Source organism: Seriola aureovittata, chromosome 14 (genome assembly GCF_021018895.1).
Source record: "Seriola aureovittata isolate HTS-2021-v1 ecotype China chromosome 14, ASM2101889v1, whole genome shotgun sequence".
NCBI classification, from domain to species: Eukaryota; Metazoa; Chordata; class Actinopteri; order Carangiformes; family Carangidae; genus Seriola; species Seriola aureovittata.
In genome coordinates this window covers 20821855-20849747 of record NC_079377.1, presented here as the reverse complement: position 1 = coordinate 20849747, position 27893 = coordinate 20821855, and the positions used below count along the sequence as shown (strand labels likewise).

General features: G+C 41.7%; 1 protein-coding gene across 1 annotated transcript; it reads right to left on the bottom strand.

Moving 5' to 3' along the window:
* Positions 1–11: 11 nt before the first annotated feature.
* On the bottom strand, positions 12–27525 carry LOC130181109 (calcineurin subunit B type 1). The gene is made up of 6 exons (XM_056394889.1): positions 27256–27525; positions 16599–16638; positions 7131–7307; positions 5505–5564; positions 4746–4930; positions 12–2403 (listed from the first exon to the last, which is right to left on the bottom strand). Exons 1-6 carry the CDS (start codon positions 27256–27258, stop codon positions 2356–2358), a joined length of 513 nt encoding a protein of 170 aa, XP_056250864.1. The 5' UTR covers positions 27259–27525; the 3' UTR covers positions 12–2355.
* Positions 27526–27893: the final 368 nt, after the last annotated feature.

The window sequence follows — 27893 nt, the reverse complement described above, 5'->3', positions numbered from 1 at the left end:
AGAAAATCCAATACTTTCAACATTTCAAAGTTTATTTAAATTTTATTTAATTTTCATACAGTATCAAGTTTCCAACAGTCCCACAGCATAAGATGCAGCATGCAGAAAAAGGAAAAAAAGGTTCTCAAACTTAAATCTTTTCAGATATCCCCACACAAACTAAAAAGAACCCAAGTCCCTCAGAGAAAAAGTAGCACTTACAAACTAAAGCGCAATCTGAACTATACAGAGAACAGAGAGCCAGAACTGCATTTAACAAATACTTATATACAAAAGAAAGAAAGAAAAAAAAAACATAAAACTTTCCCCTTTAAGCTGAGTACAGTGTGTGGCAGTTTGAGACAGGATCAGATATGCAACTTTTACTGGAATAGAAGCATCTCGCTGACCCGGGTAAAATACAAAAAGTTACATGTAGTTCAGTTCATTTGGATTACCTCTCATAATATGTGTACATTTACCAAAGTTTGGCAACATCCATATTGTATACCATTAAATTCTTAAATATATTAACATCACCATCCATGTGTAAACAAGAGGATTATTTCAAAAAATTGATCTACATGCACAACAAAAAATATATTTCCATGTCATGCAAGCACAGGGAGGCCCAAGCCGTGCAGAGCTTTGGGATAAGGGACAACAGAGCACTCCAGAGTCTCATCTCTGACTGAAAACTCCTGTTCAAACCAGCAGTCGGCCTCCAAAGCAAAACAAAAAGCTATCCCGATGCCATTTTATAGTAGGAAGCATTTTTCCCTTAGAAATGAAAATTTGGTTAAATTTGTTTTTCTCCCTGTTCGTATCAGTGGGTGGAAGGGGGAGAAAATGAGGTGATTGTGACAGAAAAAAAAGTGGGAGAAGAAGCCAACTTTTGAAATGTACACCTTCCAAAAAAAAAAAAAATCTACCTATAATATACAGTCTGTCCCATTGCACACTGATCATGCCAACGTGTTAAGATCTTAAGTGTTTGTGTTGCGTTAAAGAAAACTGACCCGTCCTGCGCTGTACTGAGAAAGGTAAGTATTCAGAAGGGCTCATGTAAAGCAGAGGCAAAGCCTTCTCCTCTTGCTGTTAAAGAAGATGAGCACATTGATTACCTAATATACACATATCGGTTAAAAAAAACGCTGCCTGCAGATAAGTCTCTTAAATTGCTATATACTCGCACAAACAACATAATCTCACCATTATTCACTCTTTAAGCTATTACTCTGAGCTCTTAGCAAAGTCCATCCAGCTGCTGTCCTTAACATTAAATAAAAGTCTTGAAAATAATGATTCCACTATACTTTTGTCACTGAGTGCAGAGCTATTCTTTGCATTGGAGATTGTCGTATGGATGCACACGGTTAAAACGCGAAATACTTCATCAAGAGTAAACCATGTATCACTTTTGCAGCCACAGATTGTTTTTTGGAAAGACATTTTCTTGGCATTAATTTATCTACCTATAATTTCATGACAGGAAACAAGGATAATCTCCAACAATATAAACACATTCCTAAGTATAAATAAAACTAGCGAATCTTATTACAAAAAAAAAAAGAAAAACATGAATTGCTTTGCTAAGAGTAACTGGAAGCTTCACTGGTCTAATCCAAGCTGCTCGTGTGTAAGCTAAAAACGGAGGAGACAAAGTCAAAACTGAAGATTTTAGTTTTGCATCTAATGTGACTCGCAGTCGTGCAGTCAGACGTGTCACAAGCCAGTTTGTCTGGCGTGGATGACAGCAGTGATGATAGGTAATAACTTGGACTGGTTTCTGGATATGTTCTGGTTGGCACTTCATACCCTACTTTCTAGTTGTACTGTAAGTCAAGTGTTAATATACTATACACTTCCCCTCACGAGACAACCATAGATATACTTGTATTTTTTCTTCTTTATAAAAGACAAGAACAAAAAATAAATATCAAAAATAACAATTAACAAAAAAAAGAAAGGATGAAATATGAACAAGCCAACCAGCCTCCTCACTGAGCCCCCTTTCTCCCCCCTCATCCAAAATCGGAGATGCTCTTGCAAATGACAAATAGATGTCCTTCAGTCTCTTAAAGTGCTACGACCGGGTTATTGAGAGGATTTACAGTTCAATAACACTTCAAAGTTGGCTTCACGAGGCCCGTGGTTTTTGAAAGAAAAAGTGGCTTCACAGAGAGAGAGAGAGAGAGAGAGAATGAGAGAGAGAGAGAGAGAGAGAGAAAGAAAGAGATAAAGAGAAAGAGAGAGAATACTTCCATTGAGTTACACAGAGAGCGTTTTGCCGGACGTCTTGAGCAGATCTTCAGAGATGGTGGAGAAAGCGAGTGTCGAGGAGGAAGGGGGGGATTCAGCGAGCGGAGGGAGCGCTCACACATCCACCACCATCTTTTTGTGTATATCAAGACCGCCGACCACCTGGAGGAGAGAGAGAGAGAGAGAGAGAGAGAGAGAGAGAGAGAGAGGCAAAAGAGAAAACATTCATTAATCCAGGGCTGTTAGAGGCAGCCATGGTAAATGCAGTTAGTGAGGCATTTGGCTTGTAGCAGGAAGAAACACAGGTGTTAATAATAAAGTAACGATAAAGCAGTTTCCCAGTGTCCCGTCCAGCCATGACGGTGAACCAGCTTTCACAACGGCAGGAGCCTGAAGGTACACTTCAACTAACAAATATTTATATAAAGCTCGGAGGCTCTCGACAGACACATTAAAAACAAAGGACTGGTCAAAATCGAAGCAGCAGAGGCGACAGTTAAGTCTGCAGCAAAAGTAAAGCTCCAAATGCAATGCATGCTTCATTTCCCATAATGCAACTCAATTGTCAAGCCAACATAATTGTTTTCATTAGGTTTATTTTTTTCAAACTTGAGAAATCTCCTCCAGAGATTCAGAAATCAGTGAAGTGTCCCTTTAATGGACAGATGGTTTCAGCAGTGCATTACAGCTTTATAAGAGAGTTTTACCATTTAAATCTCCTTTCCTTTCCTTTTACTACTCCCAGCCTTTTGACATAATCTATTTTTACATCCATTTTATTTTTACACCCTCTTTGTTGCAGCTTCTTTAATCCTACACGCTCAGATCAGGACGTCTATACGCCAGACACAAATCATGTCACACAGTCTCCTCCTCCAAGTGTTTTGAGCGGCGCCGCTTTGTTAAAAACAGGATGTAATATTCTCCTGCGCCATCCTGAAAATACATGCTCACAAGGACGAGAGCCTTTTTAGTTCAAGGCTCCGGAGATGCAGCCGTCAAATGTGGGCCTTGTGTCTGTCAGAGTTAGAGCCGGTGCCTTTCATTTCAGAAAATGTCTCCGAGCAAAGCGGCCTCCACTGGGGTCCAACAGGAGACATGCGTTATGTGGAGGAGAACGCTAATTGTGCTGAGAGAGACTTTGTTTCCCTCTTTGATCTTAAATTAGATAATTAAGGCCATGTATCTGAACTGTAATGGTGTTTAAATCAGCACGACAGCATATCGGCAAAATCTTGGTTCTCTGCATTGATTTGGGTCGAAACCTTCGCAAACAGCACTGCTGCATGGAACAGATCCTCTTTCAATCTATAAAAGTAAGGCAGAAATAACTATGTTTGGTACCTCAGCTGTTAATTAATGCCATCTGCTCATTATTTCCGACTGTGGCCACATCTTTAAAGAGCTGATTCAGAGAGTAACCCCGTCGTAATTCTGTCATCTTTGAAATATCTCCAGGATGAATTCATTTGGTGAAGTGCAAAAGACCAGCCGTGTCTTAATTTGAACTGCATCAACTCCAGCAGCTATTGATTCAAATATGCATTGGCTCGGCTCTTGACAGAGCCGTATTAACTCCTCTCTCTCCTGCCTCCCTCTCAGTCGTAGATCAGTAAAATCTTACATATTCCTCTCATTTACTCTAATGGTTCTTAAAAAATGACTTAGCCTTTGTCGTCAAAGTCCAGTGTGAGTGTGTCCTCTCCGCTGCTGTTGTTTATGGTCATGTCTTGTAGATAAGTTATGCGTTTATTCATATGAGTGTGTTCGGAGTGACTGGTCGGAGCGATCTCTGAATAATGTTAGCTTTACCTAATCAAGGCCCGAGTATTGAGTCCAATTAAATAAAGGTGGACTTTCCAGCAGGAAAACCTTCCTGCTTGTGAAGTGTTGGCAGCGATAATGTCGGTGAAGTAACTCAGCAGAGCCTCTCCCTGTTCACCACTGCAGCCTGAAAACTCATCTTTTCAAAGAAATTCATTAACCCCCCGACTTGCTCCACTGGCTCTAATACTTTCTTATTTTACAGAAGCAAACCTCCACCCCTGTGCTTTTATATCTCATTTCACTCTTATTACATTGGTGGTCACCCCTCTCACATGATCATCCCAGGATTTTAATGTCAAGGCACTATGCACTCCTGACTATTGCGTTCTCACTATAAATATAGTCTTATTTCACAGTTGTTAGATTGGCTCCAGCTCAACACAGAATAAATGTGATCTTTTATTTGTTGCTCCTGTGGTGTATTACAGCCGAAGTGCTGGCTCAGTATTTTTAGTGTCCCATCACATGTAGCAAGAACTCACCAGCCTATATTTACAGCCCCTGACACCATATTTCACCAGGAAGCATGAAACTGAAACCCAGTGCTGTCCAGCCTCAGCAAAAAGCTGTTTCCAGGGTTTTCTGCCCCTTTGACATTTGCCTTCACCACAACAAGCTGCATCAGCAGAAACGTCACGCCCTCACCCCCAAAATACCCCAGGAGGGCTTCCACTTACTGCACAGAACTCTTCGAAGGATATCCTGCCGTCTCCGTCCTTGTCTGCGTTGATAATGGTCTTGTCCACGATCTGCTGGAGCTGCGTGTCCTTCAGGTTGTTGCCTACCATCATCTTCAACACCTGGAAGAGCTCGCCATTGGAGATGTAGCCATCCTTGTCCATGTCGTAGATCCTGAAAGCGACTGTGGTGCAGGGTGTGGCACGGGGGGGAAGGGGAGGGACAGAAGCAGGGGTAAATGAGTTACACAGCAGCACCCACAGACCATCGAATGTTAAGAGAACTTGTCTTTGATTCAGCTCTGGTCACCCACTGACTAACATTTGAAAGAAGGACTCTTTCTCCTTGAGCCAATGAAAACAATAATCCTTTATCAGACATGCTCTTGTTTGGTTTCCAGACAAACTGCCTTGAAGCTTCAGGCTTGATTCCAGAGACACTGAAAAACTGGTTGGCTGACATTTCTGCATTAATTAGTCTGACTAGAAGGATAATCAGTTCTGATAGCAACATGAAAAAAAAACAACAAGCCCTATCTCTTGGCAGGTGAGTTAATTTTGCGCACTAATCAACGTTTACTGTCGTTTTCACCAGGGGAGTTTTCGATGAGACAAACAGAACAGGGAAGACACAGGAGACACACAGGTTCAACTCCCAAAGCGGCGAAGCAAGCAGACGTGTTTGGGGAGAAGACACCCTGAACAGCCTGTGTTACCTCTGGCCACATGTGGTTTTAATGAAGAAGCAACTTTACTTACACCGAAGCTTCTGTTCCTTGTCCCCCTTGACGCTGAACTGCGAGACTCCCTCGATGAACTCTGGGAGAGGAGAACAACAATCAGTGCCCATAAGGCTCCACCTCAACATTACAGACATCAACATCTTGATATCATGGTATACTGTACAATGTTTATGATGTATAGTGACAGTGGAAAGGCTGCAACAAAGACAGAGGTGAGGGAATATACTTCACATCGATAAACAGCACAATAGGTTTTCGACAGTGAATCTAAATCATCATGTTTAACGTTTCAAAACCCTGGTCAGAGCTCATCATATATAACACCACCTTGTTTTCACCGACTGTCAAGACTTGAATCCTGGTCATACATATTGGATTGCATTTCCTGATCTCCATTTTGAAAAGCACTTCTACTGTACTGAAGAGTTGAGAGACACGAGAGGCTGCTGGGTGCAAAGTCCCTAGATATCGAGATCTGATTATTTTTAATCATGCGCTGCAGTTAAACCTCAGAGACAGTTTTGTATTTCTACACTTGGAGGACAATAGGTCTGTTTTGTGAAACTTGTCTAGGGGTAATTCCCTGTCATGCATTCAGTTAGGAAGTAGATTTCTTTGCCACTCACATGCTGTGTATTTGTGCATTGACATGAAGCCTGATATTAATCAGCTTTATTGTAGAAAATGAGCTTCAAATTACATTAAATGCTGATGGAACATGGTGCAGCTGCCAAATAGTGTGAGCTGAATAAAGAATAGTTCCGGCTGCCACCAGTATGTGCAGGATTTGCAGTGGTATTAATGGTGGAGTAAGTTCTTGTACTGGTCGACTGTTTGTTGTTTTGCTTTGGTGGTTGTTTAGCAAATGGATTTGACTGCTTTCCCTGCTGAAATGTAAATACTCATATTGAAACCTACATTGAATTCAGTCAAGTACAGAGAAATATTTCAACTCAAGACGTTTGATTTTTTGACTCCTTTCTTTTCTGTTACTCGTATAATAATTTAACTTTAACTGCTGAGCTCCTGTTCTGCAGATACACTCCACTCATGGTCATTTTTAAGCTTATATCTACAGTGAGCTCTGTATCTGCTGCAGCTGTTCCTCTTTTTCAGGGATGTACTAAACTTGGTGTACGCTTGCAAGCAGTTACGTGATTAGAGTCTTGATGCTAAATACCGATATCATACAGACGTCAAATAGTAAAACCAATCTGTGTTAGTTCGCTGGCAGATCTTAAAATTATGTGTATAAAGATCAATGCCTAGAGACAAATTCTGATCAGACCAAAGCAATTACAAAGGCCTAATTTACGTCACATAAAAGACATAAAAGAGTTTCCTCTGAGTGAACTGGTTGCTCTGTGAATGTCACAACATATAAACTGTGAAAATGGCACAACAAAATTCAAACAGTGGCTGTAAAGTAAAGCAGTTTTGATAGAGCCCTTCTGAAGTATGATCATGGAGTTATTAATAATGATTAAGTTGTGATTGAATGTGGGATAGCAGTCAATGTACTGATACGACAACAGCAGTGTTGTCGTATCTTTAAAAACATCTCACAGACAAATATAGTCCAGGATAAAGCTGTAAAATCAGGTACTGGTAGTTCCCCCTGCCGGCAGAGTTTATGGCATACCTTTAAAGTCCACTTCTCCGTTCCCATCCGTGTCAAATATGTCGATAACCCTTTGCACCAGCGGGTTCTGTTGCAGCTCTGGCAGCGACATGAACTCCTCCACACTGAGCGAGCCAGAGTTATCTAGGTCGAGTTTCTTAAACCTCTTCCCTAGCCTCTTAATCTCATCAGCATCGACTGGACAAAGAGAAAAAGAAGGAGAGAAAGGGGGAGAAGATCCGGATGAGTTACAATTTCTTTGCAGACATTCAACTGGTGTTCTTATCCAATCACTACATCATCATAATTACAAGAAAACACATGGTAAAGTGTGCAGGGGTCAGATTCATGGTGCCCTGACGCAGCCCCCCAAACTCAGAGCAGCCACATGGGGAAGTAATACTAGGACACACAGAGACAGGAAAGAGTTAAAAGTGACAGGGAAAAATTGCTCACCTGCAGCAGTATTCTCCCAAGAACAGTAAAGCATCACATCCACTAAGCCACTAGCAAAATATAAATATCCCTATGCCAACACCTGCATGAACTGTAGTCATAAATTTTAGTAGCCACCACTTGCAACTAGGTCAAGGACACCACTTCCGGCCTGGGCAAACTGCTCCGAGCTGTGGACCCACAGCAACCACAGTACATGTTGTACTGCACTTACACAGACAGACCTGAAACTGGTGCAAGTATTGAAAACGCTCCAGTTGCTAGACTGTAAAACACTGCGGTGATAAAATAGGAATAAATATATAAAATAGGAAAAAGGGAGAGAAGGTAGAGAAATGAGAGCTGATGGGAAAAGGTAGAGGAGAGGGAGTAACAGTGGAATTAGCAGTAAGACAAACACACAGATCATTTTTGCAAACTTACAGCTTTTGTGTTCTACTGGTGCTTTTTTAGGGATCTGGATCTTTTGTTCCCCTGCCATCTGAAACTGCCTTAACTCCCCAGTCAGTATACTGAACAATAGCAAGGAGTAATCCAGAAGCAATAACAAAGCCAGTTGTTAATTACTATATAAGCTCTTTCACACATAATCACGTGATCCCGATGGCCAACCACAAACTACTACACTGCCTGCTTTAATCTGGGGTCCTAAAAGACGAGGGCTATATATTAATCTTAACACATAGCTGACAGAGGGAAGGAGGGACAATAGTGAGGTGTGACAAATTTATGACACCAAGAATTCAGTTCATTCCAGTTCTGATCAGGTTTACTGACCTCCACGAGGACAGCCGGTGCAGGTAAAGTTCAAGGAAAAGTTTGCATCATATCAGATTTACTTTGCATTGAATCTGACAACCGGGGGGCGGGCAGGAAGCCTCCTGGTGGTAATTACAAAGAGGACATGTTGGCATTTTTGCAGGCTACGATATCTCCTGCTTGTATTCATACAGGTGGCAAACGGGTCCGTAAGGGGAATATCTTTTGGAAGAATGGTGCACGTCCCTCCAGTTGAGTTCAGAGACTTGGATATTTTCTGTAATCTGTCACTAACTTTAACCCTAACCCGGCTACAGAGCAAAGGGATTAAAAAAAACAAAACAAATTCGTCAGTAAAATGGAAAGGTTTACACCTGATATATATTTGGATGCACAAATATGTCTGCAATCCAAGAAGAGAACCATGTTAATGATTCGAGGTTGAAGCAACGAGATGTTATCCCATCGTTCCACTTATTACATGATAGAGGAAGAGAGAGAAAGAGAGAGAGAGAGAGAGAGGGAGGAAGGGGTGTGGGTTGTGTTTTGGGTTTCAACATTCGGACATGCTGTGATACATTAGCTCCATGACTAATCAGAGTGTGGTGGAGGAGTAGGGGAGGAACGAGAGAGAGAGAGAGAGAGTGAGAGATACAGAGGTTGAGAAAGAGAAAACTGGAAATGGACGCAACCACAGCAGCAGACTGCAAACGGAGAGCAGCACAACGTGAACAATCTGCTGACCTCCACTGTACATGAGCTATACATCAGGTCCTATCGTCACTGCTCTGATGACCAGTCCAGTAATGATATATTGTATACAGTAAAGACTTCAGGTTTTGAACTTAGCACCCTTAATCAAGCAGCTGCAAGCAAACAATCGAGGTGGAGGAGAGTAGAGGTTAAGTCAGTTCACCTTACCTGGGACATTAACAAAAACAACTTTTATCTACATGTACAATTGCAAGTCAAATACTAAAGAAGACTAAAAACTACAAAAATATGACATGGTGTAATACAGTATGAAACTGAAACAAAAAGCCAATTAATCAATTAGTCAGTCAACAGAATTTTTTAAAAATTAGAATATTTGCTGATTCTCTTGGTCTTCTATGATAATCAGTTGATTATATTTGTGTAGTGGACTGTCGGGCGCAGACATCTGAACAAAACACCTCAGGCTATCAGAAATTGTGATCAAAATTTTTGACGATTTTCTTACATTTTTAAACTAGGTGATTAATTGATTAGTAAGGAAAATGATTGTTAGTTGCAGCCTTAGTATAATGGTTACGTAGGAGTACATCAGAACAATTACAAATGAAAATCAAGACAATCAAAAATCAATTAATTTTTTCCCTTGTATGACTACAAACTTTAATTCTTGTATAACTCAAACTCATTCCCTGGTTCGTCTTTAATGGATAATGCTCTTATTTGTCTTCAGCATTAACATCAGCCACTGGTAAATTTTGTGTGTGTGTGTGTGTGTGTGTGTGTGTTGTGCGAGCACCTGGCGAATTGAATTTGTGATGCAAAAGCCACTGTGGCCTGTGGATTAATGAGCCTTTGCATGAGCAAGACACAAAACCCTTTAGGATACAATGAATGTTTATTATACTGTATCTCATTTCCATGATTTTTGCACATATAAAGTATTTTTTTATTTATAACGAGGTGGCACTGCCTTGTTTTCATGTGCCTGACAACCTCTGGTACAAACACACACACACACACACACGCAAAATCTGATGTATACCACAGGGTTTCTATGTCCACTAGGTGTGAGTTATCAGAGCCAAGCACATGGCTGTCCTGTGACACAAAACACTTCCTTATCAGCAGCCTCCTGTTTCCTGTTCAGCACAGCAGATGACACAACCTTGGCTCATAGATTTAACGGTCCGTGCGAGGGATATTGGTGCTACAGATAATCACCATACCGGGTTTAGTGCCCTAACTCAAAGCCATATTTATCTAATCAAGGTGGCCCAGCTAGATGTGTCAGTGTGGGTGTGAGCCTATTGTTTGATTTAGGGTTCAGTTTCCTCCCGACACACTTCCTGCAGACACCACACACACCCCACATTCTGCAAGTGGGTGCAAAATCAATGGCACCGAACAACTGGTAGAGCAGACCTCCCTTTCTGTTCGCCAATAACTTTATAATTAAGAAGCCCTTGTCAACATATAATAGGATGCCATTTTCAGGAGCAGAGAGGGGATAACTAAGGTACTCGAGTATGGAGGGTTCAACTTGAACTTGAACTGCTTCGAGCCCTACAAATATGTTTACACTATCGCTGTATAAGGCCAACAAAGTAGAACTCTCCACCAAACAGCAGATGTTAATATTAATCTTTCAAACCGGTTCCCTGTCACAGTTTAAGTACCTTTTGTTGCTACACAGTCAGGTCAGTGGGATAAGCTGTACAAATGAAAAATCGCTCTGACATTTACAACACATAACAAACTTCGGTGCAGCAGCCGAGCGGGGGAACATCTGAACACTCTGCCCAGATCCCTTCTTGCTGTCTGGAACTGCCAAGTGAGTAGGTACATGTATAATTCATGCGAGCGAGGACAACAGCTTTCTCACAGTCTGAGTCCCCTTCCAGGTCTTGAACCAACACGTCCCACGTCTGCCAGCGCCACAGACAGACGTGGCTCCAAGCTGAGCCAAATAAAACTCATGATTAAGACGGCGGGTAGAGTACGTTTACTACTGCAGTTTGTTCGACTGACTTATCCAGTATATGGCTCTTTCTGATAACTTATGGCCAAGAGGTAAAAAACCAGAACGGTATCATAGCTGCGGTTTACGGCTCCAAGGAAAGCACCCAATAAACTAAAAGGTTCTCTGATTCAACTGTCATTATCTCATACTCTTATGCAAACTCTTTCCAGTGAGAGCAGTAAAATAAAGAGTAAATCCCTTGATCACCAGCTTTACAAGCACTGACTCCTTTACAGTGGCCAGACCTCAAAATGTGGTGTCCAACAAATAAGTGAGGTGAATCGAATAAAGAACTACTAGTGTCACTGTATGTAGAGGAGAGGTGTCCCTGAAATGATGATGCTTGATGGATCTTTTTATTTTTTATTCTAACATCTGTACTTACAATTATAGGCATCAAAAAAAAATCTGATTTAATATGAAATAAATAAGCAAATTTTCCTTCCTTATTTCTCCATTAATAAACTGAGGGATTTAATATGGAAGTTATAAATATAGGCGGGATAAAACCGGCAAAAACAACCCTGCCCTTGATGATCACTGTCCTTCTCCGTGACCTCAGCTTGCAGAGGAGGAGGGCACGGACATGTTTGTAACCCCAGAGTCATGCCGTAGCCTGTGTGTTTGAGCCTTCGGCAGCAGAGACAGCTGCGACTATGTGGGCGATGTTGCAAACTGATACTCAAATGGACACCTCCCATGTTGCTGGTTAGAAAATACAGGAGATGAAGGTACAGTAGAGTTGCAGGCTTTATATGATGGTACCGTTGGCTAGATCAACCTTTGACCCCATAATCACTTTTTGTATGGCGGATTGTTTTTATGTGCGTTATGCATTTGAGCGCAAGATGACTCTGAAAAAACAGTTTTTACATTTTACACAAAGAGAAAATTAGTGTTAATTACATGATAATATAACAGATAAATATACCCATGGATGCATTTTTCATTACATGGATCATTCAAGGGAAAAATATCCAAAAATGTTCCCATGTGAAGGAGAGGGTTTTCTGAGGGGGCTGCACAGTCAGAGGCTCCTCACACTGCTATATGCTAATAAGCAGCTCCGAGGGAGACCCAGTGTAACTGTGAGATGATTATGTTAATCTCATATACTCCACCGCAGATCACAACAGACACACACGCACACACCTTCATCAACGCTGTATGCACCCTCAAGTGTGTTACTAGGCAACTGGAACCCGTTAGCCCCCCAAAGTAGCCCACACACACACACACACACATGCGCAGATACACACACACACACACACACACACACACACACACACACACAGGCGGAAAAAAAGGAGGAAGTGTTTTAACAATTGTTCACCAGGTGTACGCATGAAAACACATGCATATGTAGATGTCCTCCGAATGCACACAGGAGGAGCAATTAACAAAGAAATTGGCCAAATGGCTCTCCCTCTAGTCTTTGCTCCATAGCTTGTCTTGCATGGTTTCCTGTACAGTTTGCGCTGTCTTTATTATCAATATATCAATATGTGTTTACAAAAATGTCATCAGGACAGATATCTGTGCCTGTGTAGTTGATGAAACATTGAAACAATTCTGATTCTGGTTGAGCTAAAGTGAGAAAGGCTAGATTTTAGACCCAGTATCACTAAGGTCAATACTAATATCAGTACCAGTGCTTCTGTAACAAATTGCATTTGATATTTGTACCCTACATGTTCTGCTTAACACTGAGACATTTCTCGTAGCACATCTAAAAGTCAGGTAGCACAAGCTAAGCATTAAGCAGCAGCACAGCTGTGTGAACTGAAAATCTGGCGGAGTGCAGCTGGCTTTTCCTCCCCGTTTTTGTATAATTATAAAACACAATGTTCCCAAAATGTCATTGTCCTCTTAAGCATGCTCAGCCATTAAAAAGGTCCACCCTGCACATTAATGGAGACATGTGACTCCATTAACAAAGCTAACCTGAACCGAGAGGTGTGTGTGTGTGTGGGGGGTTTACAGTGCAGAATTCTGTCGGCATGTTCCTGATAATTACAGCCTAGACCCTGCTGCATATCGCTCTCCAAACACACAAGATAAGGTGTGAGAGTAGGTAAACAGGAGGACGTTACATGCACAGCTCAGTAAGTACATGAGTTTGACGCATGACACTGCGCCAATTAGTATAATGGGTTTGTACTGGGCAAATAAGGTTGTAGTGTTGTCTAGGGAACATATCAGAAGACAACAGTGTGTGACAAATACAAGATAATAAATAAAACCCACAGATTCTAATCACTGAAGATGAACTCACAAATCAGTTTAGTGGTCATGAGGAGTGCTGCTCAGCGTGAGAAAACCGTTGTATAACATCATCTGTGGCTCTCTCTAAAGTCTGAGAAAAATAACCCCCGATGAACAAAAACGCTGCACTGCAAACTAGAGGCAGGCAGTTTGAAAGATACGGGTGCTTGACAGTAAGGAAGGGTCTACTGAAGAGATGCCATTGAGTTGCATTATGGGAAGAGTGGGATCCAAAATGTTTCTATGGCTTGACTGATATATCTTGGCCCGAGTATCATGGAAGTGCAATACGAAGTTTCTAAGTTTCAATCAATCATGTGATTATTTTGGGAGGCATTGTGATTGCGGTATGAACTAAGATTTTAGTAAATAATTTTTTTATTTAATTTTCACCGAAAAAAAAATAAAAAATAAAAAAATCATGATGTTATTTTTGTTGGTGTCTCTACCAAACAAGCTTGTTCCCTTACGTCAGGATAATATGATTTGTAGGCCGGGGCATCTCTGTAGCACCAGATTTCAATAATATTTTGATTAACTGTGCAGCCCTAGTCGACATATTTACAACCGTGTTCATGTTCAAGTTCTAACACAAGTTTGAAATCACAACCTTTTTACTTTTGACCATATTGTGCAATTCAATAATTCTAATAGAACTGTTGAAAATGTAATGTTACTCAGTCTCATGAAATTTTAAGGGGATATTTTCTGAAGGATAATCAGTACAGCACTAAATAATATGTAATTTACCTACAATTGCAACTCTTGGTTAAGAAAATGCAGCACTGCTGTGAACCTTTGAAAAGATATACTGTATAATTAGCTAAAATTGTGCTTAGTGTTGGTCTCTCTGCTGTTTTCATCAGGTCGGCACAGAACAGATTCTGGATTACCTGTGGATTTGGAAGTCAGGTTATTTCTATGACTAAAAAAAAAAGAAAAGAGGTGCACACGCACACACACACACACACACACACACACACACACACACACCTTTTCTCTGTCTTATCTCATCTAGGCCACTGTATAGAGGAGGCCATACAGCTGAGTGTGTGTACTACAGAGGAGAGCTCCAGGACTCGGTGCATTAGGCTGATTGCTCTGGCTGCTCTGATAATGTACAGCTCGCCTGCATGGACTGAACGGAGAGGACGAACCAGGGCATTGCGCTGATAGTGTATATTTATAGCTGTGCCGTCATCAGAAAACCCCCAACTCACCCCACCACCCCCACCAACAGAGGCTCTGGTTCCCGCCCTCAGGGAAACCCCTAGCAACAAGGAACTCCAGCGAGCTGCCCGCCGTTTATTTTGGGCGGCTGTAGACAGGCCTGTGACGGTTTCAGGCTCACTGCTGCGTTTCTGTGTGAGAGCGTGATGCGTTGAGGGTGATGATCTGGCCTTTTGCCACTTAAGCCAGCGGCGGTGAGACGCTGCATTGACAAGAAAACTCACGCTCCAGCATATAATAATGACCTTATTTCACAATCCATAGTGTCAAAGCAAAACTTAAGAGCGGTCTGATGACAGGTACAGGCGAGTGGGTGTTCGACTTTGTTGGTTCACAGTCACTCAGGGTGGTGAGGTTGAGCTGCAGCAGGGCGTCTCTATCTGACCAGCAGGCCAGAGCTAATTTCTTCACAGCCTGTCCAAACACTTGATGAGCTGAACAGCTGCTCTGTCAGTGGAGGGTGTGAGAGACAGCGAGAGAAAGCCAAAGAAAGATCAAGGCAGTGAGAGGGAGGGAGGGAAGGAAAAAAAAATCAAAGAAAGAGAAAGCAGGAGACAGATGACGAGAAAAAGAGAGTGTTTGATAGAGACAAGCAGAGTAGCCGCACTGAACATTTTTTCCAAGTTGAAAACTGTTCAATCTAGCAGGTAAAAGTGCTTCTTGCAGTTACAGTAAGTATCTAAATGCTCATATTGATGCATTCAACCACTATAAAATAAGAACAAAGTAGGAGGGAGGACAGCCAAAGAGAGAGAGATAGACAGAAATGGACAGAGAATGGAGAGAAGCTGTAAATATCCCAGACTGACTGCAGAGGTCCTTCATGGGTTCAGGTCAGGGTCATGCATCATCCAAATCCACCTCCCTCACCATAATCCGGGCGGGGAGGAATGCCTGGAAGGCCAGACAGGCCAAGGTCCTGTCCGCCTTGGCCAGGACCCGCACAACGTTAGTCATTAATACAAGTATGGACACGCCACAGTGTGTCCACAGCTCTGCTCACTCTAACAAGATGTGTCACACTGAGTGTGTTACTGTGGCTTACTCTGTTGGGCAACACTGAGACACGGGTGATCTCAAAATGAAACACTACTGAGTGATTAAAAGAGTTTAGTCACGTAGCAAGGAAGTCCTCTGTCGTTGTCACTCTCACTACTATTCATATTGATTATTGACAATAACAAGATGTCTCCATCTGCACGTTTTTACTATTTCTTCTGCCTGTAAAAAGCTGCAAGAAAAGCTCATCTACTCATGAAGACTGGTGTAATTTTAAACCCCAGCAGAACGTTTGTCCCTCCTGCACTTTTCTGTCTCCCTGTACCTGCTGCACTGTTTGATCAACACTATAGTTTATCCATCCATTAATAAGTTTATACACCTTTTTAACTGTGGCGCCAAAAATCAAACCTCAACAACTAACTTTGCAGCGTTTACGTTAAAATAATTAACGACATGTGACTCTGCTTCAGAGACACGATGAAGTCATCCTAAACAATGTCCCTGAAGAAGCGCTACACTACAGAGGGACCTATCACAGGCTCAGTGCTCATTAAACACGTGCAGCAGTGGACCCATTTTAACCTGGTTCTCAACAACGTCCCGGGGAAACCGTGCCATGTGCACCAGAGCGAGCTGGTGTGAAAACTGCCTCTCTCAGGACTTTTTCAACAACGGCAGGCCCAGATATCATGTTGACGCAGAAGAAAAGTGAATCATCCGTTCTCAGTTCTCCTCCTCCCACTGAGAGCTCAAAGATGTCTATTGGCACACATCTTGTAAACATGACCAAGTAGAAAACAGTGATGTTTCACAAAAAAAAGGTTGCAAAAAATGCAAATATGCTTAACCCTGCTCACTGATTTGCAACATCACAGAAATGAACACAAAGCAGAGGCATGTATTTAATGAGTGGGTCAACTTTCTGGGAGAAACCCTGCGAACGATGAGCTACACCAGATATAAATTCAGAGGCCGTCATGCTTTGAACAAAATCAAGCCCTGTTCATCTAGAGCAAAGCAAAAAGGTACAAAATACTTACAATGTGAGCACATCTCCAGGGGGTAACTGGCCTCATTTCCCTGAAGAGAGAGAGAGAGAGAGAGAAACGGAGAAGTTAGAAGAAAATCAGAATGGTTTCAATAGAGACTCATCACAGCTGCTATGTTACTTAAAATAAGTGGGCAGTGATTACAAACCCTCTCAGAACAAACAAACCAACAACTGCAGCTGGGTATTGCTGGAAATCTCTCTGTAGCTTATCAGTCCAGACAATATCTCACTCACGTACCAACCAGTTCAAACCGGGAAACAGTGAAGTGCTTCTTGTAGTTAGGATACAGCTTTAAAAAGCTCTTTGACACCATGATGCTGATTAAAAAACTGCAGTGCAAACAGGTACTTTTAGATAATTTTATGCAGAATTCAAAGTTGTTTCCTTGTTCATCAAACTGACAATGGCACCAACTGAGAAAGGCGACAGACGAGAGCCTGGTGAGCTGCGGTGAGCACTGAATTCATTTTCATACCACAGGTTTTTTTCAACAGCAGGAATAAAACAGACAGTACAGCATTCAGCTAAAGTCCATAGTAACAGGTTGGCGACTGTACCCCATTGATTTTCTGATCTTTTTTTAAATTACCAGGATGTTACACCTTGCCAACAAACAGAGACAGGTAAGACTGTAAAATCAATTGCTTAGACTCTGGGCCCTAGAGCCTATACTGTTCAATAAAAGTGATGGATCTTCAGCTAATCTGATTATCTTTGCTGATGTGGTGGGTACGTGCAAGGACGCTGCAGGGTTGACATCACTCAAAAGGAACGCTTTAGCTGAGTCATGCATCAAGACTTTTAGGAGATCTTGTTGATAGAAGCATTCACACACAAAACGGCACGACTGCCCTCAAAGTAAAACCTCTTCATTGTCTAGAAAGTGCGGCTGTGAATTCCTCAGATGTTCTACGTTCTTCAACTTCTACAACATGGACAAGTATTTGTTCCACAGCTCAGGACTGGCCAGATGAATGCTTCATCTTTACAAATAATATCATTTTTTACTATTTTGCACTGTTGTGGGCTTTGTATTTAAATAATGTTACGCTCACAACTGTGCAAAATACGAAAACATTTATAGAACAAACTTCTGATGTGACATATTCTACTTTTTTTTTTAATTATTATTTTTATCTAAGTTCTTTAAATAACAAATATAAATAAACAATTTATGTAAACATACATGCAAATGTGGTAACAGAATTATCCAATTTATTGTACAACCCTAATACGAAAAAACAAAGTTACAGACACAGATTCATCAGTCTGCTTGATTCTAATTTATACCTATATTTTAGTTTGTGTAATATTTGCTGAGGTTGGGGTGAAATCTTTGTGTGGATGAAGAAGTAACTGTAAGATTGCACACACTTTCACAAATACGAAGACACTTAAACCGTGTTTCCGTGAACATTTCAAAATGATGATTTTCTCCGACTCTTTGATGCTGTTTCCTATTTACATGTGCAGCCTCAGGTCATGCATCTTGCACGCACAAATCTTTCAGCACAGTGCAAAGGCTCTTTAAATACCATAACATTCAGAGACACTGCATGGTGGTGTGTGTATGTGTGTGTGTGTGTGTGTGTGTGTGTGTGTGTGTGTGTGTTTGTGTGTTATTGGCTCATGTTCAACAGTCACATCCGCATCCCTGCCCCATCCAACACTGCAGTGCCCACTGAGCCTGAGTCTGATTGCTGGCAGGGTGAGGCTGAACGCTCACATGGGAGCCAGTGAGGAGTCCCTGTTGCAGAGAGGAGGGGGTGACAGAGTGGGGATCCTACATCTGAGAGAGAGAGAGAGAGAGAGAGATGCCCTGGGCCAGCGAGCCATCGACCACAATTGTCCTGCAGCTCCATCAAGGAATGCCAAACTGAGGCTGCGCTTGGCAAACTGGACATGCGAACTGGCAGCTCTGTTTAAGCTTCCTGTAGAGAAGTCCAGAGAAGGACTTTTGTCGAGGATACTGACTACTGACTGCAGCTGCTGATCAACTAAGTTGGATTTAAAGCCCCTCTTCATGTGAAAATAAGCAACGCTACAAGCAGCGTTTCTATTGATGCTACCACTAGAAATCACCAAAGTAAGAAATCTGCCAATTGTGTACACAGGGTCTTTAAAGAAAAACACAGAAGGGAGGAATTGAAGTCTGGGGTGGAGATGTTTGATTGCAACGTTTAAAACTCCTGGCCAAAAGCAGTGACATTTGAACTTACATTGTACCAAACAACCACACGCAAAAAGCTAAGAAAAATCTCATTCGTCATGTAAACAAACTGTAGAGAAATAAATGTAAGGGTGGAAATGAAACCTAAACAAAATATAACATCTTTGATTTAGTGGATTCAAGGATGAATTTTGCCATTTGACAACAAGTCAAGAACTGAGATTATTCTCTTATGACAGTCCTTCTTCAAGTGCTTGTAAATGGCATGACAACCAGAGAAGGTGATGGGCTCAGTGACCTTTGACTGGTTTGCTTGTTTGCCAGCATTAATGCAATAAACACAACTTTATATTAACTTATATTATATAACTTTACACTACCAACGCCTTGTGACAGTCAGTACAAGTACTACTCTTGTCATTTGCTCACAGTGACACACAGATACACGCTAACGCACTGAACTGACAAGAAAAAAAGCTAGTGCTAGTTATGTCATGTGCTGGCTTGTCGTTGTGCTACCTCATAACAGCAGACTTAGCCGAGAGAAGTTGTGGTATTTTAAGAGCAGCGAGGAGAAAGAGGTGACACGGGATTAGCCAGGAGAGCGACTTAGCATTTGACACCGTATCAGGAGAGTGGAGTCAGCCCATGGTGCAGTGATCTGAGGCTGACATACACATGGTTTTCCTCTATGGAACAACAGCTCGACAGAGGCTGGGCACCGCCACTTTCAAAGATTGAATTCTGGTGTAGCTCAATGCGTAACACATGACTCCACCATTACTGGGGTTGGGTGTCCCATTGCCTGTGTGGCTCAGTGGGTAATAGTGACAATGTGATACTTTATTGATCCCTGTAGGGAAAAAATCCTTTTGTTTGCTCTTCTACACAGAGATCGCTCTGCTACTGAGTGGCACGGAGAGAGCTGTAGGCACACTGACTTCCTAAATGACACTTCAGCTGGATTTTGGATTCAAGGCCTTGAACCAGTGTCCTCAAGTTCAAGGACAGGCTGTGAATGCACCCTCACCCTGCTATATGAGACTCGTTCACACCTTTATTTTGGTCCCTTTGGTGTGGACTAAAGAAAAATAATTCATTGTTGTATTTTACTTCTACTGTAAAATGAGTTTTAGTGAGTCAGTGAAGTCAGTGAAAACACAGGTATGTCATTCACTGCATGGTTGTGATAACCTGCATGACCAGTGCCACACGGTTAGCATACTTGATTGCGCTTCACTCAGCCTTTGACTTTGATTTATCTTGTCTGGTGGTCACAAATAGGTCATGCAGAAATAGTAGGTAAGGACACAAGTCCAGGCAGCACCTCGGCCTCAGCTGTCGTAAAATATGTCACACATCTAGAAATGGAGACTAGGAAACTGGGAGTCCTATACATGAAACAGTTACCATTTTCAGCAGATAAATAAGGAAGAGTTGGATTCAAAGTTCATAATGTACATCAGAGTTAATTTAAGCTACACTGCGTCTAGCTTTATATGGCCACCCACTGGGGTTTCATTAACTGCTATATGGCAACCGATCCAAAAATATGCATGCAGAATATCAATGCAATATGACATGTATCTCAAAAAGTAAACAATTAATTAAAGAACGATAGAGAAAGATACTAGTGACCCTAAAGTTTTGCATCTATTGTAAGATTTGGAGATACTACTGCAGGGTGGACCTCTCCAGGTAGAGCTGAGGGGACTGCAAATCTATTTTAACTTTCATTGACTAGTCAATTTGTCAGTTTTGGCTAAATTATCATAAGCTAATCACGGAACAAGATTAACTATAAAACAATATCAACAATAAAAAGAACCATGAACTGAGTGTTGTGAGGAATCAGATGCACAGCTTCACGACTAACGCAACCAGGAAGATAAAGATAAATATAGAATAAAATCAAATCTAAAAGATGAAGAGTTAAAAGAAGAAAATTTGCATCCATGAGTGGATGGACAATCGGAAAAAAATCAGAGTCACTGTTCAAACAGTCATGGCTAACAACCACTTTAAAATGTTTGTTACCTAACTGATGAAATACGATGATAAATGTATCTTAGCTTACAAAGGTAAATGAATAATTACCTAAACAAAATGGTGTGTAAATGCGTGTTGGGTGTGCATACTCTCAACTACGTCCCCGATGTGAACTGTTGCTTCAGTGCTGGCTGTAGGGTCCCCGGAGATAAAGAGACTTACAGCAAAGCAGATTTGGCGTTGAGGATTACAGGTTTACTCTCTAAGGCCTTCCTTAGGTTCCTGGTGTGACTAACGTGGGGTCAGGAGTAACTCTTGTCATGTCTTCTGCAATAAACCACTTCATGCAGCTCTTGTTGAGCTGCCTCTTAACGTAGATGCTAATGGAGCATATCAGATGGGGGCGATTGTCAAAATACAGCAAAAGAAAAAGAAATGTATAAAGCAAATAAGGATCTTGCATACACTTAGAGGAAAAGAGGCAAAAAGAGAAAGAGAGAGAGACTCATGTTGGCTCATCAATAATGCATGCTTCATTCAGAATCAATTAGTCCTTAGCACACAAAACACATTTTGCATAACGAAGAGTCTGGCATCATCGCTGGTTCAGCAGCAACACTACGGCTGACCAAAAAAGCTAATTATAGACCTGCAGAACCCAGTCATAACATGAAAGACTGGGGAGTACGGTTCATGGGGCTGCAGACTAAGTTGGCTAAGATGGCAGCCATTGTACAGCACTCACTGGTACTATGTTTTTGTTTATTCTCTTTGTTTTCGGTTACTCAAACCAGATTAATTTCACCGGAGAAGAACTGCTTAACATCAGGCAGTTCACTACAGATAGATTTTCACCATTTCTCACGAACCTGGAAAGTCTTGTGGAGGTCTGAAGAATGTCACACTACATCTGCTGGACCCTCTGCAGTTAGTCTATTGGGAAGGTCTGTGGATGACTCAGTCAACACAGGACTGCACTACATCATGCAACACCTTGACTACCCAGGGACATAATGTTTTGGGGACTTCAGCTCGGCACTAAACACCATCACTCCAAACTCTCCCAGCTCACTGTCTCCCCCGCCATCCGTCAGTGGATCACCAGATTCCTGACAAGCCGGACAGCAGGTGAAGCTGGTGGACGTCTCCTCTCCCTCTATGCTAAAGACTGCACCTCCAAGGACCCAGCTGTTAAACTCCTGAAGTTTGCAGACGACACTATGGTCATCCGACTCAGCAGTGGCAGAGAGCAGCAGCCACCACATTTCATTCACTTCTCTGTTCAAATGTGCTGATCAAACAAGCAAAGTTCTGATATAAAGACTGCTTTGCTAACTTTAAGGCCTCTGCACATTTGCTTACTTATCTGAAACTCACATAATATAGACATTTAAACACTGTGGTTTCCTCTGAGTGCAGCAAGGGCAACCTACAACATGCTGAAGCGATGACTTGCATAAACCCTACAAATGTATCATAATTATTAATTAAATAATGATGAGATATTGCGCATTAACAGGACAATCGATGAACTGACAGACATGAGGACAAACATCCAATTCAGCCTCAAAAATCTGCAGACCTGAGTGTATTTATGGTCTAACCATGCATGTTATCCAAGAGTCTGTCCTCCTTGTACTAGGCTTATTGATGTGTACTATTACACTCTGTTTCCAATACGTGTCTGTACTGATGCCAACAAGTCAAATCTCAATGTTTATTGTACTTGACTTAGAAAAAAAAATAATTTTGCGAATAGAAAATCTGCTGAACAAACATGGCCAAGGGTGTCAACAGGCAACACTGCTGTCTTATGATTGTATGTAAGCCAGCTGTTCGCTGTATTGACACATTCAGTTGTGAGTGAGATGGGCTGATAATATCTAAAAGAAAAACATACTGAATGCTGGAGCAGTCTTTCACTTCAGTATCCAAAGTAACAGCAGGAGTTATTTGTGATCACATGTCAATAAACCTGCAATGAAACTACAGGATACCTCAGAAAGCAAATACAGTTGTACTGAAACAATTACTTGATTAGGTCAATTGACAGAACTTATTGAGAACAATTATAATCAGCTGTTTCAGTTGTTTTTTTAAGGAAAAATACTGAGCATTTTATAGGTTTTCTAGGCCTCTTACTTGTGAGGGGCCAAAATGACTGGCCACTATAAACTGCAGGCCATCTAAAGAGCAACTCTGGTATGTGCGTGTGCACATGGGAAATCAATTAAAACAATGGGCCATTTAAAACATCTGTGTGTCGGACTTGCTTTTCCACACAATGCATGTTACTGACTCATTATTTTTGAGGATAGCGCATTCAAGTCAGTTTATGTTGCGCGCGTTCTCCCCGCTTCTCTTCCTTGCTCCATTAGTTCAGGGATCAGAAGACTCCCCTCCTCCACACGAATGTGTCTGCAAGTATCAAGCTCGCCATATAGCCGAACGTTATGATAAACACACTCAACCCTCCAGAGTCACAGCAGAGTGCAGAGCAGAGCCGAGCCGTGCTGTGCTGTGCTTTCAGACTGGTCTTTAAATAGAGTTCACCCCTCCATTTTTCAGCCCAACTCTGTACAGCAGGCAAAGCCCAGGCCAATAACCAGCTGAACGCGCAATATCACTAATAACCTTCCACTATTACCCAGAAGAGAAGCCATCGAGGATACGTGCAAGAATTAAAATACGCTGCTACAAGTTTACAGTCATCTGTCTCTTTGCACAGATATTTAGTTACTCTCCTCTTGTTCCTCAAAGCAACATCTCTCACCTTTTTTAGTTCTTGTTTTGTGATGATGCCTGATCAGGTGCGCTTGCATACTTTAACGTGCATCGGATCTGTGTGTATTTCTGTGTGTGTCAAGGATCTGTACCAGATTTAGGAGTCAAGTGCAAATATGAAAATAATTACCAAAATCTTTACTGCCTGAAGGAGCTCTGGCAGGGCTAATCCTCTCAGCCATTTCTATCCCCGTCTTGGACTTACCTACAAAGGGTTTTTCAGGCCCCATAATGCCATGAATACAAACAATGCCTAAATCTTCTTATGCACTACCCCAGAGGTGATGAAGACATACTATATTTACCAACTGCTGAGAACATGAGAACAATCAATCGTCATCTTTAGCTAACAGCTCAATAATGGACTGTTCCCCAATACGGGAATTCATCTCGGAGTCACCAGGGCCGGGACACACTGACGAATGCTGTGACATAAAAAGGTCCCAGTGGACAAAGCACAACGATAAGTGCAGGACATCATTTAAGGCTGCAACTGACACATTTCTGATTCCTTTATTATACAGCTCATTAACTCACTAAACAATTTTGTTTAACAAATGACAAAAGGTGCTCAAAGGGCTTGTTTTGTCAATGAATGCTCCAAACCTTAAATTATAATTTACAAGGCTGGAATCAACATCTACTAACGTCCCTATATTTTTCACATAATATCCCATATTTTTACACGAAAATGTCAATACTTTAACATTCTGGAAAGGAGTGAATATTTGGCCGTGATAGGCATTGGGGTTTGGCAAACTTTTCCCTCCTGGCTAGAGTCCTCCATTCAACCAGCATTAGCCAATTACGTTAATGCTCCATACTCTAATATAATGGATCGATTGACAGCGTGCAAAATGCACTTTTAGGTATTAATTATGTACAGTGCATTCGATGCCTTGGATGCTGATGAGGCAGAAATAGAGAGACACTTATTTTGGTGATTTAAATCAATAGATTCTGCTTCTCGCCAACAGGCGGTGTATGTTGTGATGTAGCTTTTTAAACACCCTCATCACCTCCTGCATCAGCATCAGTGTCTAGAATTTATTTAACCAGTCATGATCCCTTTTGACCTTTCTAACTTTGTTGGCCCTCCTAAAAAGTCTTTCATGAATTTTATCTCCCGTTCAATTTCTCTATTCACTGCACACAGAGGCTGACACACCAGGCAAATAGATGTTTACTGACAAAACTGACTACAGTTTGAGTTTGGCCTGCGCTGGCTCCAGTGCAAGCCGAGGACTGCAGCAATGTAACGGCCAGTGAGGAGAATAAATCCACACTGAGTGGGCTGGTTGGAAGTGCACTGTGGATCACGTAGTGTTGATCATCACTTCTGCTGGTGGTTCACTGTGGCTTTTATCTCTTTTACATTAGCTACGGCTCAATCCTTATGTGGGTGGCGCTTGATTGCTAGGCAGCATATGGTCCCCTTAGCGTCAGATCATTCCACTACATGCTTAAGCAACGGTGTATCCCTGCCCCCAACCTCCCCCTGAAGCTGAGAAGAATACATTATGATGGGCTATAGGTTGGCACGCTGTCTGTAGGACATGCATGCCCTGAGTTTCTACCCTCTGGCAGAGAGCTGAGACTGCTGCGGGGCAAATGTAACACAGTTCTGAGTATATTTAGTTTACCTTTCTCTGGTTAATTAATTTATTATTGAGAAGTCAAAAAGCCATTGTTACTGTTTTTTTTTGTTTTTTTTTATAATGCTGTGTCATGGACAGAGGATAATGCTCTTAATTCCTGGCTCTTGTGTGGGGTTTATGTGTTTATTTGTATTTTCATTTGCATGCTTTATGCACCATAATGTGCAAAACATAACCTCAGGAACAGTAACCTTGAATCACAATGCATGAGCTCATGATACTGCATATGCTGCAGTTAACTAGCCAGGGGCCTAGTCCATTTGAGGTTTCACTCAGCAGCTATATCGAGATATCAGTAAACCTGCTCCTTAGATCGGGCTCCGAGTGAATTCACAGTCTGTGGCATCAGTCCTAACGATGCAGATTCAAAGTACACACTACTAGAGTCACTGGTAACAAATCAATGCCCAAATGTTACACACTGAGACATGAAATATGAATGTTAAAAACCAGAACTTTTAAGAGATTTCTGGAAAATTAAAAAGAAAGAAAAAAACAACCAAAATTTAAGTGACATTTGTTGACATTTTAATTGCAAAATAGACTGACCAATATTGTGTCTTTAAATTCAATACCTATATCGATGTCTGAAAAGGTTGACAGGGATCCAATACAGACCTCTTCATTTTGGTGATATAGACTTGTGGCCAAGACATATACTAAGCAGAAATTTTCACAGATGAAAAATAAAATTGTCACTTGGACTTGCTATCTAATGTTGACACGGTTTCTAAATGCCATATCGCTAACATTTCTTGTTACTGACATATGCTGCACGTATACCACTGCAATAAGCTAAGCTATCAGCCGGCCCAGCAGATTTATCGGCCTAGCTCTAGTTTGGACACTTAATCATGTCAATATTGACATTTGAATCTTCTACTGAGAAAGAGGTTTGAACAACCAAAACCTACAAAACCCAAAGCAAAAAAAGTTTCTTCAAGACATGATGGAACAACAATGACAACGACAATGATTTTACCTCAAACAAACTTGAACCAGGAATACTATTTGGCTTTTGTACCTGTCTAGATAATAACAAAAGAGTAACAGGTCATTGCTAATGAACAAATGGCTGCAACTGCCAATTTCTGTGCTATGACAACTATAACTGATCAGAAAATGGATGTGAAGAGGAGTTTTAGATATATCGTTGGATGGAAATAGATTGTGGGTATGAGAGGGCAGTGAATGGAGGGACAAGGGGCTTAAGTCTGTGCATAGAACTCAAAATTTCTCACTGCGCCCTTGCAATTGGTTACTGACAACATTAACTGTTGAAGAAGGATTCAGTACTGGACACTGCTGAGATCCACTCCTATGGGTAACTACATGGATATATACATTTATACATATAGATATGTATACATACACATATATAGGCTACTAACCAATTAATTAGGGCAGCACAAGCCAATCCTGTGGCCTGGTGTGACAGCTTCCTCTAGTTCTAGAACTGCTGTAACTAGAAACAAATGTAGCTTCGTCCTTTTCATTGAAGCTTAAGAGTTCCAATGAAACAATGTTGCAACTATCAACAAAGCGCCATGCAACACACACAACAACATATTGAGATAAATAACATTATACGTTAAGTGCAGAAAGAATATTAGTGCAAAGCCGTAACTTTGAGCGGACGTTACATTTCCCTGCCTGGTGTGTAAAATATGCCACAATTAGTTCCAACCCTGGGCCTAATAAGCGTGTATTTTTGTCACGAAAACTAATTTGCACAGGCCTCGTTGCTAATAAGAGTGTAGGCTATGCCGAGAAGGGATAAGAAATATCTGGGCCACAGGCTTTAGGCTACTGTCAGCCCCGGGGTATTGCACAGAGAGCGCGACAAGGAGCCAAAAGTGGGTGAGAAAAGCATTTCCTTCTCGCCAGAGCTCTACGTTGTCGACTACAAACTCAAAGCAAAGCGCTCACCACGAAAAACAACCTGTCAAAACGCCACATTCTTCGACACATTAAAGCGCAGGCCTGCCCACTGGTGTGTTTACCAGTCGGCGGAGGTATGAAAATAGGAGCAGTTGCCGCTTACCATCTTGCAGGTCGGATGATGAAATCCAGGCGATGTGAACGGAAAAGAGGTAGGCTACAACAGGGGACACTCTGTAGGCCGCCGAGCTGAGGCGAGAAATACAAAAAAAACACGTTTGCTGTGCTGTGTGAGGTCTCGGCCTGGCTTTATACTCAGCTTCAGGCTCTCTTCTCCGTCTCTCTCTCCTTTACAGAGGTTTTCACTGCAGTGCAAAGGGAGGGAGACCCGCTGGGAGGGGACAGTAAGCGGAGGAGGAGGCTCGGTTTGACAAGCAGGCGGTGGCGGAGGGGAGGAGAGAAGGAGCGAAGGGGGGAGGTGCAGCAGTACTGTACATCCGGGAACTACAGGTTATATTTATTTATTTATTTATTTATTTATATTTTTACCTCCTGAACAGGTTTGTGCTTGTGCTCCCCCTGCTGTTGTTTTCACTATACTGCGTCCGGGCCTCTTTTATAGTACATATAGTCTACTGTCTGTTCACTCTGAACCTCAATGTACACAACTGGCAGATGGACTTCATTTCATGTAATCCCTACCGCACTAAGTCGGTTCATCAATAGCACAGACTTTACCTCATGGACAGGCACTAAATCCATGCTAAGTGTTGCAAGCCATAGACAGATTTTAAGTGGCTT